General features: G+C 49.0%; 1 protein-coding gene across 6 annotated transcripts; it reads right to left on the reverse strand.

The window, feature by feature from the left end:
- Positions 1–3,091: 3,091 nt before the first annotated feature.
- Positions 3,092–12,435, reverse strand: TMEM171 (transmembrane protein 171). 6 transcript variants are annotated; one of them, XR_006604995.1, is made up of 5 exons: positions 11,459–11,634; positions 8,638–9,344; positions 4,647–4,788; positions 3,579–3,717; positions 3,249–3,374 (listed from the first exon to the last, which is right to left on the reverse strand). XR_006604995.1 is itself a non-coding variant. In XM_004766877.3 (4 exons), the coding sequence occupies exons 2-4, from the start codon at positions 9,272–9,274 to the stop codon at positions 3,176–3,178; spliced, it is 978 nt and encodes a 325-aa protein (XP_004766934.1). In that variant the 5' UTR covers positions 9,275–9,344; positions 12,269–12,435; the 3' UTR covers positions 3,092–3,175. The 6 variants fall into 6 exon arrangements, 5 of the variants coding, with proteins under 5 accessions (XP_004766934.1, XP_012919170.1, XP_012919171.1 ...); XM_004766877.3 differs by lacking the exons at positions 3,579–3,717; positions 11,459–11,634 and adding an exon at positions 12,269–12,435 and having other exon boundaries at positions 3,092–3,374; XM_013063716.2 differs by lacking the exon at positions 3,579–3,717 and having other exon boundaries at positions 3,092–3,374; positions 11,459–11,631.
- Between the last annotated feature and the right edge of the window lie 3,224 nt (positions 12,436–15,659).

Here is a 15,659-nt window from a genome sequence, read left to right on the forward strand (position 1 = left end):
ACAAAGGGACTTTGCTTAGTCCAACATTAGCTTTCATTTCAGTAGAATTGGTTGATTGGGTTAGTCCACTTAACTGACCCCAGGAGAGGACAAAGAATTCACAAGAACAGGTTGTCGTGGCATGGAGGCAGTGTGGCCACACAGTGTGTCTGGCGTGGGTGGTCCCACCTGACCTCACAGAGCTCCTCACGGTTCTCCACAAGGTGGGTATCATGCATCCCAATACCACAGGAAGGGACTCAGGCACAAGATTTTCTATGCCACTGATGAGAATGTTTCGGTCTCCAAAAACCAAGTAACACATGTGGGAAGATATCCAATATGCTTAGTCACTAGAGAAATGGAAATGAAAACCAGAATGAGACACCATTTTATGCTAACTAGGATTGCTATAGTAATAATGATAATGGAGATCCTGGTGGTGGTGGTGACGGTGATGGTGGTGATGGTGATGGTGGTGATGGTGATGGTGATGATAGTGCATTGGAACTCTCATACACGGCCAGGGGGAGTGGAAAAAGGTACGACCTCTGGGGGCAACAGTTTTCATTTCCTCAAAAACTTAAAATTAGCATATTCCAGCAATTCCATTCCTACATATGTAACTAAAAGAATTAGAACAGGCGCTCTAATGGATGCTTGTACACGAATGTCTGTAGCTGCACTTCTCGTAATAACAAAAAGTGGCCACAACCCAGATATCCACCAATGGGTCGATGAGTAAACTATGGCTTATCCATACAATGCAGTATCCCTCCGCTCTAAAAAGCAATGAAGTATCGATACATTTTGTGATGTGGATGAATTTCAAAAAACACCATGAATAACCTGGAAAAGGTAAATCTACAGAGACAGAATAGATTGGTGGTTGCCAAGGGGTAAGGGGAGGGAGGCAATCGAGAATGACTGTTTAATGGGTTTTCTTTTGGGGGAATGAAAATATTTTGGAATCAGAGGAAGTGGTCATACAATGTTATGAATGTACCCAATGCCACTGAATTGTTCACCTTGAAATGGTTTGTTTTATTTATATAAATTTTGCTTCAGTTAAAAAAAATGTTGGGGTGCCTGGGTGGCTCAGTTGTGGGGCATCTGCCTTCAGCTCAGGTCATGATCCCAAGGTCCTGGGGTGGAGACCTGCATCAGGCTCCCTGCTCAAAGGAAAGCCTGCTTCTCTCTCTCCCTCTCTCCCTGCCTGTGTTCCCTCTCTTGCTGTCTCTCTGTCATAAAGTAAATAAAAATCTTAAAAATAAATAAATAAATAAATAAATAAAAATAAATGTTAACACATATGAACGAAAAATTGAGTGACTGTCCACTGGGTGGGTTTTCGGAAGCTGTCAACGTTTGCCAGAACCTTGACAGGCATAGGATGCATCTTCCATGGCCAAATGATTTGCCCCAGCTCTGCCATCTGTGACTTCAGTCTGGCAGTAGACTTCCTCACCCTTGGGGACCTCTCACAATGCCCCAGGTTCTCCAGGCTCCATCTTGCTGAGCACTGTGGAGACTGACAGAGGTTGAATAGGCTTCCCTAACCAGAAGGTCAGACTTAGACCTGAGACTTTCTAACTGGATTTTATTTATTTATTTCTTTTTAGGATTTTTAATTTGTTTATCTGACAAAGAGATAGAGACAGAATGCACACGTAGGCAGAGTGGCAGGCTGTGGGAGAGAGAGAAACAGGATTTCTGCTGAGCAGGGAGCCCGATGTGGGGCTCCATCCCAGGACCCTGGGATCATGACCTGAGCTGAAGACAGCCGCTTAACCAACTGAGCCACCCAGGAGCCCTCTAACTGCACTTTAATTTTATTAGCATACAAAGATAAAATACTCAGTTACAACCCCAGCTCTGAGCCATTGAAAGATCTTGGTTATTGAGGAGAAATCCTATGTGTTTAAAACTAAATCAGTCTACCTAGAAATGTCAGCTTATCATTTTAAACAAATAAAAGTAAGAGTAAGTGGTAATAATCCACCCTTTGTTCTAATTTTAAAATGTGAATAATTAACTTTCCAGGAAAAAAAGCAGCAGAATTTTAAGAGCAGTTCAATTCAATAAATGTCCAATTCAGAGAGAGAGAGAGAGCAGTGCTGTTGGTACAGACTGTTTCCCATGATTTATGGTGGTGGCCATTCCCATGAAATCAGTCATGACTTTGGTGAAACTAGTGGAGCATTAACGCCCTTAAGTTCTGCTTTTAGGCAATTAACTGCTGGGTAATTATAGGGGCTATGGCTTATGTAAAGGCATAAAATGTGCACATTTTTGCTACATCAAATTGTGTTATCAACCACGCTGTTACTATAGATTTTCATTTTCTCAAAGTCAGTTTCTCACAGGTAGAACTGCTAACACTTAGTGGTTATTTCTGGTTTCTATCTAGAATTAAATACTTACCATGCTGCCCAACTCTTTGGTTCATCAGTAGCCTCATAAGACTAAAAGTCCGTGGGCCACGCAGTCGGACCAGCACGTTGTAACAGAAAGGCATTACCTTCCCAGACCTCTCCAGGGGAACTGAGTTATCCCAGGAGCCCAAGAAATCTCTTTTCTGACATTGTCACTTCACTGTAAGGAGGCTTCCAGATATGAGTGAGCTGAAAATGCCCCAGTGTAAAAGGCCTCGTTGCCTTCTTACAAAATGAAAGAAAGAAAGGGGAACGTGAGAGGAGGAAGAAGGAAGAGAGGGAGAGGGAAGAAAAGAAGAGGAAGAAGAAATAATAAAGAAATGAGAGTAATCTTGTTTCTCTGCCCAAAAGCAGGTAACACTGGAAACAGAACCTGGTTAACCACGAACAACGGCCTCTGGTCAGCCTTTGAGCAGCACAGGATAATAATTTCCAGAACCCTGCATGGGTTCTCAGCCTCACCATTTAGAAGCGCTGTGACCTGGAATAAGTTAAGTGGCCTCTCAGAGCCTTTGTTTCTTCACCCACCACTTCGAATGTAGCAGGTCTCAGTGAGAGAACCGACTATGGGTGGGCTGGAGGCACATGATGTCTCCTGTGGTCCAGAGCACGCTTGATCCAGAACATTCGCTACTGATGTGGATGCTGCAATGCCAGGGGAGTCAGAACAGAGCCGGTGCCGTCGCATTTTGTTTTTTATTAAAAAACAAATTAAATAAAATAGTGATCGATTTATAGAAAATGGAACCGGAGTCCACAGTTCATGGTGGGGAAGGCTCAGAAGATGGAGATGACATTGCGGTTACCACCATTTCTTTTTCTTCATATCTGGGAGGCAGTTCAGAGAAGAGATGTGGAGTGATTGAGATCTCAGAGGACACAGCAGTCCCAGAAATGGTGTATATAGATTCACGATCTCTCTCGGGGGCCGTGCCTTGGCCCTCAGGAGTTGAAGTCCTTCTAAAAAGGAGGGAGAACAGAAAGGGAAGAGAGGGGGACAGTAACACACCATAAATATGAGGTTCTTTTCAAATGTTGGATTACATGTGTTTAGGAGTATTTAGAAATTACTAAGGAGTAATTTCTTCCCTATTCTGTTTCTTACAGATATGCCTTGATTCCCTTCCTTCTTTAGAGCCAACTGTCACATTAAGAGAGTCTCACCCCATTGCTGTTTCCCTTGTCATCGAGAAGACATGACGAGGTAAGAACGTGTCATTGCTGTCCAGAAAGCATCCACGCGTGCAGAGTTACTATTCTCTACCTTTCTGTCTTTGGAGACAGCTCACATAAGGGAAACAAACTTACACAAAGAGAAAATTAAATCATAATCCAAAAACGTGAAGGGAGGCAAGAAAGCATACTGGTTCCCGGCGTGGGCTCTAGCAAAGGGCAGACCTGCCTCTGAATTGCCACTCTGCTGCTTTCCAGCTGTGTGATCCTGAGTTATCTCACCTCACTGAGCCTTGGTCTCCTCATCTGTAAAACGATGAGTGCCTTCTCAGCTACCCAGGAGAATTACACGAGAGAATGTGAGCAAAGCCAGGCTGTGGCACTCAGAAATCACAGTAGCAGCACGTAGGAGTTTGTTTTAAGTTAACAGACATTTATTTAGGGCTCAGGCAAGCTCATCATTGGAGAAAAGAATACAAAAATTCACTAACAGAATTACGCAAATGTCCAGGACCTTATCTCCCCTTCCTCCAGGCAGGACAATTCCTAAATCCATCTCTGGATCTCTGGCCCACCACCCCGTCAACTTCAGATTGAGAGCAGAAGCCCAGCTTGGTCGGGTCGGCGTCACCCAAGTACCTCCATGAGATACTGAAACCCTCTGCACCTGCTGGAGGTCCCCTAGGACGGCCAGGTCTCCCCTAATCTAAAGTGGCAAAGCCTAACAGAGCAAGGGCCCTCCCAAGTCCTGCTCCGGTGCTCAGTCTGGCTAATAATGGGTTAAACATTTGGTGGATCATCCCTGCCAGTGGGAAGAGGCCTGGAGGAGGCTTCCTATCTAACCACTTTTGTAATTTTTAATGTACGTGCCACCCAGCATTTCTGAAAGGTCCTCTTAACGTTAAGGCAATAGTTCTGACATCATGTCGGCAAAAAAGATACTCATGCTCACATGTTTATTCCCGTACCACAGCCTTAAAGCTAATTTGGCCTGAGTTCAGGCACAGGCCTGAGAAAGTTAAACACGCCTACCCTTGACGATCAAATGCAAAGCCTTACCCATAGTTAAAAATACTGTAATACGAAGGTGGATTTTCGCTGGGAAGCAAACCATTAGCCCCAGGACTCGGAGTTACTGTAGAAGCTGAAGACTCGGGAAAGTAAGGTGGTGGCGGGGGTGGGAATATTATCACGGCGTCACCTAAGGAAACACAATATTTCATCGAAGACAGATGAGTAATAAATGCAAGCCCATTAGCAGGAGTAAAATAAATTAATGACGTATCTTGCCCATGAACACAAAAGGTCAAACCACCTATGCTAACTCCAGAATTTAAAAGTGGGCCTATCAAATTCACAGAGAGGGAGCATGGAGGTTGCCAGGGGCTGGGGCGAGGCAGGAGGGGGGATTCGAGTGAGTGTTTAATGGGGGCAGTTTCTCTTTGATGATGACAAACCCCTAGAACTTGAGAGCAGTGATGGTTGCAGAACACGCCAAATGTACTTAATGTCACTCTCTGCTTAAAAATGCTTAAAATGTTAAGTTTTATGTTACGTATATCATACCACAGTTTTTTCGAACAGTGCGCCAATATTTTCCTACAGTCTGAGCTCAAGCACTTGCTTTCTTGGGAAGCGCTTTCTTTCTTGGGATGCCTTCTGCTGCACAGCTTCTCTCCTTCGCAACTTGAAATTCTGAATCGCCGACCATTAGCAGTTCGATAAAGTGCCTGTTCCTTACATGGAGTTTCAGCCTCTGAGCAAAGGACAGGTAAGGGGACAGCGGATGTCTCTGTTACCGTGGTACCTGTGGTATATGCTCTTCTGGAGGCTTTTCTCTCCCAACATTTCACTCAAGCTTTACAAAAGGAAGTCACACTCCAAAATAAGCTTTTTTTTTTTTTTTCCCCTTTTCCTTTTTGCATTTCTGTTGCTGCTGTTCTCTCCAGAACACAGCCCACATTTTGGGGAGGAGAAAGAGATACCAGATACAAGCTCTCATTTGGACTCCAATTCCAATACCAAACACACCACATGAGCTGCCTAGAACATTCTAGACTTGTGGCAGCACCCCACTCCATAGCAGTTTGAGGGTAGCCTTTGAGGAACTGGCAGCACCAAAGGACAAGGCAGGGAGAATGAAAGAGAGGACTTTAAGTCATAGCAGTGAGGCAGGCCATGTGTCCTGGCAGCGGGCATGAGCAGGCGTGTGACCCTCGGCTAGGTAAGCAGCCATCTGTCAATGACCAACTCAGTGTGGCCCTGAGTGAGTGATTTAACCCCCACAGGCCTCAACTGTCACAACTAGGGACTTGCAGGCCAGCCGTAACTGTACCTGCCTCAGAGAACAGGCAGGAGGACGTCAAGCCTGGTGGTTACAACAGTGCTGGTAAGGGACCCATGAAGGTGCTTTCTGCATAAGCCACAGCCAGCCAGGGGCTTGGATTTGCATGTGCACATGTGGGAGGAAACCCTCCAGCTGGCAGCCCCTCTCCTGGCTGCCTCAGTGGCTCCCATGAAGATGTGTTAACCCTTTCTCTCCTGCAAGCGCATGGCAGTGAAGGTTTAAGACAGACATTGCTCTCACCTAAACTCGATAACGTCTACTGGTTATCTTGGGCTTCTTGTTTAATTTTTTTCACAGGTCTGGGTAGGTTAGAGGAAGTAAGGTTGACTGTTTACTTTAATTACAGTGTAGAACAAAGGAGCTGGGAATAAGCCTCCAGAGCAGGCCAGTCACCTGTCCAATGCAAACAAGGAAGTGCTCAGGGTCACCACCTGTCTGGGAGGCTTGTCCAAGCCTCTGCCCATCAGTTCCCGCCCTCCCAAGCCTTGCGACCTGCTCTCCCTAAAAGCAGTCCCATCCCCCCTCAGTTGCCCATTCACTATATCCTGAAGGACTCGATGTCCTCTGAGTTGACAGCAGACATCCCTCAAGGGAGAGCTATCTCGTATTCCTGCCTCGGTGTCCAGGATCCTGCACCGGGTGGGCCCAGGGTGGTGACAGCACATGTCTGGGGAAGAGGGGCTTCCAATCTAGGAACAACTGAATTCTGGGACTTCACCAAGAACTGCCTCTCATGATCCCAATCCCTTGTAAGGCAGAACTGACCGTTGATAGACAATGTCTCAATTCTTATCAATTAGGCTAAAAGGCACGTTTCCTGAAAATTTCAATCCTATCCCATAATATCAAAGGAAAGAACAATAAGGAGTTAGGCTGCCAGACTTTCACAGGTTCGATGGAACTTACAGGGTTAAGCGGAAGAGATTTTAGGATGGAGGATAGAGTCCCAACATCAGGATGAGCACCCTCCTCCCCAACCCGGGAGTCACTATGTCCTAACACCAACCGCCCTGCTTTCTGCTGCCACCCAATTCCAGCCATCAGGAGGGAGGCTGGGCCCCAGAGGTCCCCTGATAGGACACCCAAAGGACACACGTTGAAATGCTCCCAACTATGCGGAACACTATAAGCGTCAAAAAAGTATACTTACTTGTCCCCACTGTGTTCCGCAAAAGGACTGAACACACCTATAACACAGGGCAAGCCCTTTGGTCAGGTAACAGCTAACCCACAGCACTTGGGGAAGGATGAAACCAGCAGGAACAGAGTTACAGCCACCTGCCCAAGGCCCTCCCGGGGCTCTGTGGGGACTGGAGTTGATGCGTGCCCTTGCCTGGGTTTGAGGCCTAGCTCTGCCCTTGCTAGTCTGTGCTCTCCCTGTGCCTCAGTTTCTTCACCCTCATATGGAGATACTAAGAGAATCTCATTGGGTTGTCCCAGGTGTGAACAACTTGGACAGAGCAGGCCCTTGTAGGGCATTGCATGGGTATCTGGCCCTGGAATGAGCCCTGTATCTGTGCTAGCTCTTATTACTGTATAACTAATATCGGTGTGGTCACCGCAAATATATAACCACATAAATAGTAGCATGGGAGTTTCAACTGCGGATCCAGGATCGGTGTGTAAACCCCTCTGCCCTTGCTCACCGAGGGCGGGACTGGCGATACAGGGACTTCCCCCAGAGAGTAGTGCTCCTTCTGGCAGACAGCCCCAACCAGGAGAAACCTCTCATTCCCTGACTCTCTTCCCTCAGGCGTTTCTGCCCCATAATGCTCTATGCCTAGCCTTTTCGATGTCATGGCTATGGCTTCAGCTTTACCTTTTCAAAAGGAGCAGACTGGGGGAAAAAAAGTGATTTTCAAAAACAAGCACCAGTGGGGTTTCTCTGTGGTTGTGTGAAACTGAGGCCCCAGCTACTGATGTTATGCTCTAGGGGGCCTGACCCCAGGAAATCGTCATCCATCTCTTCCACAGAATCCAGAGAACCCAAAAGTCATCTCTCGACATGTAATGGGGGAGAGAAGTGACAGGTGCGATCACATTTCATCGCTGTCTGGGTCACTATTTCCAAACTTTGCCTCCACCCTGAAGCCAAGGATAAAGTTACAGAAAGTGGAGAACGATGTGAGAAACGGTGTGGAAAGCCCCCTCACAACACAGAAGATCGAGGGACTTGGGGCAAACAGAATCCTAGAATTGTTAGTGCTGGAAGGGATCTTAGCAATGCAGTGCTCATTTTATAGATACATAAACTGGAGCCTAGAAGGGGTTAAGGACTTACGACGGACAGCTAGCCAGTGACAGCCAGGGATGAGAATCTACGTGTTCAACACAGTGCCCTAGCTTTCAATGTCACCTGGCTGGTCTCTAACATGACAGAAGGCTCCCAGGCTGTGCTAGCAATTTCTCTCACCTTCCTCTTAATTTGCTCTGTGACCTCAGTCAAGATCATGATTATTATCCCAAAGCTTATGCTCAATCACAAGGAATTTCTGGGAGGAGATGATGTGCACAAGGATTCTTACAGGGCTTAGCAAGCAGCAGCTCCATGTGCATGTGTGTGCGCGTGTGTGCACACATGCGTATGTGCATGTGTGTGTAAGAGCGAAAAGAGAATCTAGGCCAGGCCCAAAGATAACCCAGCGGAGCCCTGAAGCCAAAGCCACTGCAGTGTGAGAGTGCCCAGGAATGACAACCACATACCTACAGTGACCTGGACAGGCTCCATGCTCTGCGTCTGTCTATCTTCACTTTCAGAGGCATCCTGGCCCTCATTCAAGTTGTTTCTCTTAACATGGGCCACCACAAAGAAACACAGTCCCATGAGTACAATCAAGGGCCCCATGATCTGCAGGGACAGGAATCCACAGATCTGGGGCTCTGTGTCAGCTGTGTCTGTCTCATTCAGCGGTTCCTGTGCCCAGTCTGAGCCACACCCGGGGACCCAGATGCCCAGTATGCTGACGAGCATGCCACTCGTCAAGAACAGAAACCCAAAGATGAGGCACTGGGCAAACTGGCGGCTCTCTCCACAGATGAAGGCCCGGTCGGGGTCCACCTGCCGGCCCCGCAGGCGCCCCTCCCGGAGCTGAAGTCGTGCCCTTGAGCGGGCCAGGATCACAGCCCCGAGCCCGACTGCGGCACAGGCAGGCCCAGCGACCTTCAGCACCAGGCTGCAGTCTGGGAAGATTTTGTACTCGCAGGCCTGGAACCCGAAGATGGAGAGCAGGACTCCCACACATAGCAGGATGGCACCAAAGATGAAAAGGAAGAAAATGAGCTTGCTGACACGCCTGTCTCGCCGGTCCCCATCTGAGTCAGCAGCAGCTACAGGAGACATGGCCAGAAGAAGCCCCTTTCCCCTGAACCAGGCAAGATGGATTTCCTTCCCTCCAATGGTTTCAACAGCTCTGAAAATACAAGCGAACATCAAATTAAAGTGGGCACAGGTGTCCCGGACCCGCCCTGACCATTTCAGGAATCACTCTAGGATGAAATCATAGGGAATAGAACTTGGTGCAAGTGATACACTGTGGAACAATGAGCTGGTTTATGAGTCAGAAGCACTGGCATTCAGAAACTCCTGAATGTGTAATTTTATGAAGATAGTAGAGAAGAGGAAATGCAATTACCATGCACCTAAGAGTATCTTTTAAAAAACAAAACCCATACAAGAGAAGTAACTGGGTGTGGCTTTTCCTGTTATGAGTCTTACAAACTTACTTCCCCGGCAAAACAACACAAAGCAAAACAAACCCCAAAACAGTGGTGGGTAAAGGAAGAACTACAGGGATTATTTCTGATTTACAGACATCCCACTTTTCATCACAGCTGCTCTGAGCATTTCCGAGTCCATACATTTTCATTCAGTAACTAACTTTCCATTTCCTATTTTAGACTGCGGCAACCTTCCATTCTCCTGCTTTCTTCTAAGGCTAGGACACCTGCAGGAGGCGCAATTCAGCCGTTTCCACTGAAGGGGAAAGCAGTTCAGGAACACAGTGACTTTGGGGGATTTCAAGTTAACTCTGTGAAAATGTGATTCTTCAGTTCTCACAGGGGCACTGGAACTCCCGGGCCCAGCTGACTGGGCTGGGGTAACCCAGGGGAGTCTGGAACAGGTCAGGCAAAGCCTTCCTCCCAGGTGTGCAGGCGGTCTGTCACGCACCCTCCTCCAAGGTGCCTTTCACTTTCACAAGAAGGTTTAGGCTTAGTTAAAAATAAGCAGCTGATAAAATCACCAGTTACAAAGCACACAACAGCAACAGATCTTGACTTTGAACGGAGAGTGTAAGTGAGATCAAGTGGGAAAGCACCTCCCCCGAGATCACCCAAGCCCTGAGCTGATATCATCGAGTATTAAGTGGACCTAAATCAGTTGTTAATAACTGTCTACTGTATGCAAATTGACTTTATTATCTTAGTTATCTTGTCATACTCTCACGAGTGGGGTATTTTACCAGGACACTTCAAGTTGGGGCAGTGGAAAAGACAACCCAAGTGTGAAGACCATTTTTAGTGGCTCAAAGAAAGAAAACTTAAAATGTTTTGTCCATATGTATCTGTGATCACATGAAGGAGCTCAGAATTGAGGCTGTAACCAAGGCCGTCCTGACAAACCCAAGTCACATCCAAGGAGGGTCAGTTTCAGTAAAGAAAACCAATAGCTGGTCTTGTACTAGGAAGTACTTTTCCAGGAAAAAGTGCGATCTAATCAGAAGGAAGTTGGAAAAAGAAGGAAATGTAGGAGGGAAATAAGCTTCCATTTTAAACCTGGACAAATTATATTCATGAAGATGGAATATTCTGAGACAAAGAAAATATTGCAGTGTAAAAAACAGAGATCTGAATCATGTCATCTCTTTTGCTGGTTCCAGAGATAAGGGTGATTCTCTGTTACAAAGTCTTGTCAGGAATTCACTGAATTCCTGGTACCTTCCACTCTGAAGTGAGTCACAAGGCTTTAGATGTCTTAAGGCGAATTCCCCAAATACTAGTAGAGTAAAAAGAAGCCAGAAACGGGATCTGTATCCATGGACAAGTGGACTAAACACCTGCCGTATGTACTAATCCCTCATCCATAATAGCAGGTGGGTAGTCAAGTCTGTCTGTCTCCTACATACATTCACGAACGGACACAAAAACATCTACACTAACAGAAAATTAAACCTTTTCCAAATACCAACCTACATTTAATTTCCCCGAAGCCAAATCTGCCTCTCCACCACTGTTTGCCAAAGGACATTTCCCAATCGCCAGCATCTCACCACGCCCCAGGTTCTGCCGCGTTTGGAGATCAAGGTAAAGCCAGCCCAAAGTCTTTTATGGGAAATCCTTTCGTGGGTGTCAGGGAGCCCAAGGGCAACAACAGCCCCCGGCGGCCGGGCTTGCGGCTCCCACCCCCGCAGACTCAGCTCGGGATCCTCAGCACCCGCGCTGCTCGCGACACCAAGCCTTGGCCGCAAAAGCGCCGCGCCCGAGCCCGCACGGGAGTGCGGAGAAGTGCGGGGACCAGAGCGCTCACCTGACGCTTCGTCCCGCGGGCGCGGTGCGTGCGCCGGCTCGCGTCCCGGAAGCCCGGCGCCGGCCTCGGGGTCGGCGCTCGGCCGGACAGCGCGGGCTGTGGGCACCCGGCGGGGCGCGGCCTCCGTGTGGCGGCCCGCACCGCACGCTCCCACCTGCGCGTCCGGGCGCGGAGGGCGGGCCGCCACTGTATTTACAGAAGGAGGCGGTGCCAGAGAGGGCGCGGCGGCGGGGGCACCGCGGGGCAGGGCAGACAGGCGGGAGCTGGCTGCCACCGGGCGCTGTCCTGCGGGGCCAGGGGCGCGGCCGTGGGCAACGAGGGGCGGCCTCGGAGCCCAAGGCCGGCAGATACGACCGCTTCGCCCGTGACGGTGCACGCTAGGAATCCGGGGGAAATGGGCGCCCCCGCCACTTCCCTGGTCCGCAGCCGTGCGGGGTAGGGGGTGGCCGGCTGAGGTTCTGCTCTGGGCCGCGCGAACTGCGCGCCGCGCGGGCCGAGATCCAGGCAGCAGGAAAGGAACCGGCTCCTTTGGGTGCTCAGGGCCCAGAGCTGGGGCGGGGGAAGCGCCTGGCCCCCTTTCCGATGTGGCGGTGGCCCAGGCAGGATGGGGCCTCACGTTCCTGAGGCCGCGCTCTGGTCTGGGACCTGTCTACCTAGCTGCAGGCGGCCCTCCTGCCGCTCCCGAGACCCTGACTGCGGTCACTGGGGTGAGTCCCTCGCTGCCAGCTCCCCATCCGCGATGGCGTTAAGGAGACACCGGGTCACTGAAACGTGTGCCCTATTTAGAATGTGAGACAAGGTCCTCCATACCTGAGCCATTCAGGCGTGAGGTCCTCGATCCAAGACTGAAGCAGGCCCTTGGCAGGTCAGCTCTGTCCTTTCTGCACTCACACGTCTGCTCTTTGTCATAGAACCCCTCTTCCTGCTCTTAATTGTCGGCAGCAATTAAAATGGTAACTTTCCCTGCCCTTGAACCAGGAGTTTCAGGATGGGTTTGCCAATCCGGGTACTATTTGTAACCTGCCTTGGGACACGTGACACGGAACCCAACTATGCCAGTTTCCACCCCAGAGGTGAGGGCACTGTGGAAGGTGAGTCAAGGGCTCAGCCCAAATATAGTTGTGTGGTGAAGCCCTGGGGACTTACCCATCCCCGCCACTTCTCCCGGCTTCCCCCGTCAGCTTTGCCTTAAACTGGGTCACAACCCCATGCCAATTGCTTTGGGCTTTTTAAAGGTGTGAATGCTTTGCATACCTAATACAGCAAGTTGTTCTGTAGGTGTCACTGAAGGTGAAGCATGAGCTGGGCTTAGCCAGTTACCAAGGGTGATATGGAGGCAAAGAGGGAAGGGTGGTTCCCTGGGCTCTGAGCGCTGGATGGCTGGGTGGGTGATCTGAGGCTTCAGGAGGGAGGCATACTGGACAAGTTCCAGCGTTGCAGTTTGCTGGGGGCCCTCGCCCCAGTAGCCAGATATGGCCCTTTTCATAGGCAGAGTGAGAATCTCTGCCCTAACTAAATATCACCGATTATTACTATCATGAATATAATACTGATGTCCCTGGCTCTGTGCCAGGCTCTGTGTTTCCCTATTTTACCTATAGCCTGTGGTACTTTAGTGTGGGTTCCCAGCAAGTCAGAGAAGGCTGCAGCCAGAAGAGAATGGGGGGCTAAAAACCAGTCCGTTTTCAGTTGAGGAAACCAAGGCCCAAAGGCAAAAATCGACCTCCCCAGCTGATTAACGTGGAGCCTGGGCCCGAACCAGATGTACTGACTGTTCCTCCTAGATACACCTGTCACGCAGAGGACATACAATGCCATGAAACTCAGAAATGCCTTTTTATTATGTGGCTTTTTTTTTTTTTTTCTTAAGAGAGAGAGAGTGAGGAAGTGTGTGAGAGCAGCGGAGGGCCAGAAGGAGCAGGAGAGAATCTTAAGCAGGTACCATATAGGGCTCCCTGAGATTGTGACCTGAGCCGAAACCAAGAGTCAGACCCTTATCTGACTGAACCACCCAGGTGCCCCGGTATGTGGCTTTTTAGTCATTATGACAATATAGACTCAGTCTCCCAAGGACACTGCGGCCATCTAGGTCTGGGGTGGGGCTCTCCTGGTCAAAGTGTCAGTATATCCCAGGGTAGATATGAGACCTGGAAGGACGCATAGCTAACAAGCAGATAAGCAAGAGTGGTGATTGCACAACAGCCACTGACGTGGAACTTTCTAAGAACACAGGCCCTGAATGCAGAACGTGTTCTCCCTACAAGGCCTTTCTCGTTCAAGAGCTTTCCATCTCCTCTGGGCCCTCATGCTTTCCTTCTCCTGTATCTGAAACTCGATCTCTGATACGGAGTGCAGTGGGACCTGCAAGGGGCCTGTGGACACAGCTGCCCTTTGGGGCCACATGACTGCAGGCTGGCCACACATGACGGCCTTAAATGTGTAGACACTAAGGACAGATTAGCCTCAGCTCAGGATATCAGCTGCTTGGACTGTTTGTCTAGTGGAGCCTGTTTGACTAAACTAAAATCCTTGGAAATTGATCATCAGTCAAATATGAAAGACAAAACCACCAGCCTTCAAGGTGCTCAACTTGGGGGCAGACCTATTTTGAGGAGAGAGGCTGGGCGACCTCCTCCCTCTCTAAAACCCAGTGGCCTTTTTCAGCCTGTGTGGTCGTGAAAAAAAGATAAGACCAGACAGAATCCTTTACAGCATCAGAACAAGGTTTTAAACATGTATGAATCACTTGGGTAGCTCAGTCAGTGAAGCTCTGTCTGCCACCGGCTCAGGTCATGATCCCAGGTCCTGAGATGGAGTCTCATAAGGGGCTGCTTGCTCAGTGGGGAGTCTGCTTCTCTGTCTGCCTACCTCTCCCCATGCTTTTGCACGTGCTCTCTCTCTGACAAATAAATAAATAAAATCTTAAAAAAAAAAAAAAAAAAGGATGAATCTTGAATCCAGGAAGTGAATACGGATGGTGAAGTGTGACATACATTCATTTATCCATTCAACAAATATTTCCTGAGTGCTAACTGCAGGCCAAGAAACAAGACACAGGATCCTTTGACCTTGTGGAACCTATATTCCAAGGAAAAGGAGAAAGACATGCAAGGAACCGTTACAGGGTATTAGAAGGCGTTAGGTGCTGTGGAGAGTAAAAAGTCACAGAAGGCAGCTTGGGGAAATTCTTCTTCCGAGAGGATGGTTAAGGAGGACATCTCTGGGGGCACCCACTGGTGGCTCAGTGGGTTAAAGCCTCTGCCTTCGGCTCAGGTCATGATCCCAGGGTCCTGGGATCGAATCCCGCATCAGGCTCTCTGCCCAGCAGGGAGCCTGCTTCCTCCTCTCTCTCTCTTCCTGTCTCTCTGCCTACTTGTGATCTCTGTCAAATATATAAAAATCTTTAATAAAAATAAATAAATAAATGAAAACAAAAGAAAAAAGGAAGGCTTTTCTGTGAACGGGACACCTCAGCAAAAGCTTGAAGGGGATGAGGAAGCAGGCTTATTGATTATCTGTGATTGCATAACAAAGGACCCCCAAAGTTAGAAGCTTAAAGCAACAAAGATTTATTATGTCTTGCAGTTTCTGAGGGTCAGGAATTTCAGAGCAGCTTAGCCAGGTGGTTCCGGCTTGGGATCTCTCAGGAGGCCACCGTCCAGCTGATGGCTGGGGCCACAGACCCTGAAGGCCTGCCGGGAGCAGGAGGGTCTGCCTCCCTGGTGGCTCCCTCCAGTGACTCCGGATAGGAGGCCTCTCTTTCCTGATTGTCCTCATGATGCGGAAGCTGACATGCCCTCAAGTGCGTGATCCAAGAGAGAGCACCTGAGCGGGGAGAGGCAGAGCCTTCGAGGATGCAGTCCTTGAAGTCCCATATCCCAACCCTCTACTTTATTCTCTTCCTTAGACTTGGGTCACGAAGTCAAGGGGAGGGAAATTACGCCCCACCTCCTGAAGGGGGAGACTGTCAAAGAGCGGGTGAGCTTCTGGTAGAAACATAGTGATACTTTGGGGAGGAAGGGAAGGGCCCTTCAGACCAAGGAAATAGCAAGCGCAAAGGTGCGAAGGCCCTGAGGCAGAAGCAGGGATGGCTATTCAAGGAGGAACAGGAGGCCGGGATGACTGGGTGAGAAGGGGATGGTAAATAAGGAGAGGAGGTCAGAGAGGAAAGGGGTGTGTGGGGCCACATGTACCAGATTAC

Source organism: Mustela putorius, unplaced genomic scaffold (assembly GCF_011764305.1).
Source record: "Mustela putorius furo isolate JIRA1106 unplaced genomic scaffold, ASM1176430v1.1 tig00537350_pilon_pilon_pilon, whole genome shotgun sequence".
In the NCBI taxonomy this organism is placed as follows: Eukaryota; Metazoa; Chordata; class Mammalia; order Carnivora; family Mustelidae; genus Mustela; species Mustela putorius.

What these genes read in the sequence shown, in the direction of transcription:
- TMEM171 (XM_004766877.3), bottom strand. Translation starts at nt 9,274, where the DNA reads ATGTCTCCTGTAGCTGCTGCTGACTCAGATGGGGACCGGCGAGACAGG. An exon ending in GCCTGTCCAGGTCACTGTAG is followed by an intron (nt 4,789 to 8,637) that starts GTATGTGGTTGT and finishes GTGTTTCCTTAG; the next exon opens with GTGACGCCGTGATAATATTC. An exon ending in TACAGTATTTTTAACTATGG is followed by an intron (nt 3,375 to 4,646) that starts GTAAGGCTTTGC and finishes CCTCCTTTTTAG; the next exon opens with AAGGACTTCAACTCCTGAGG.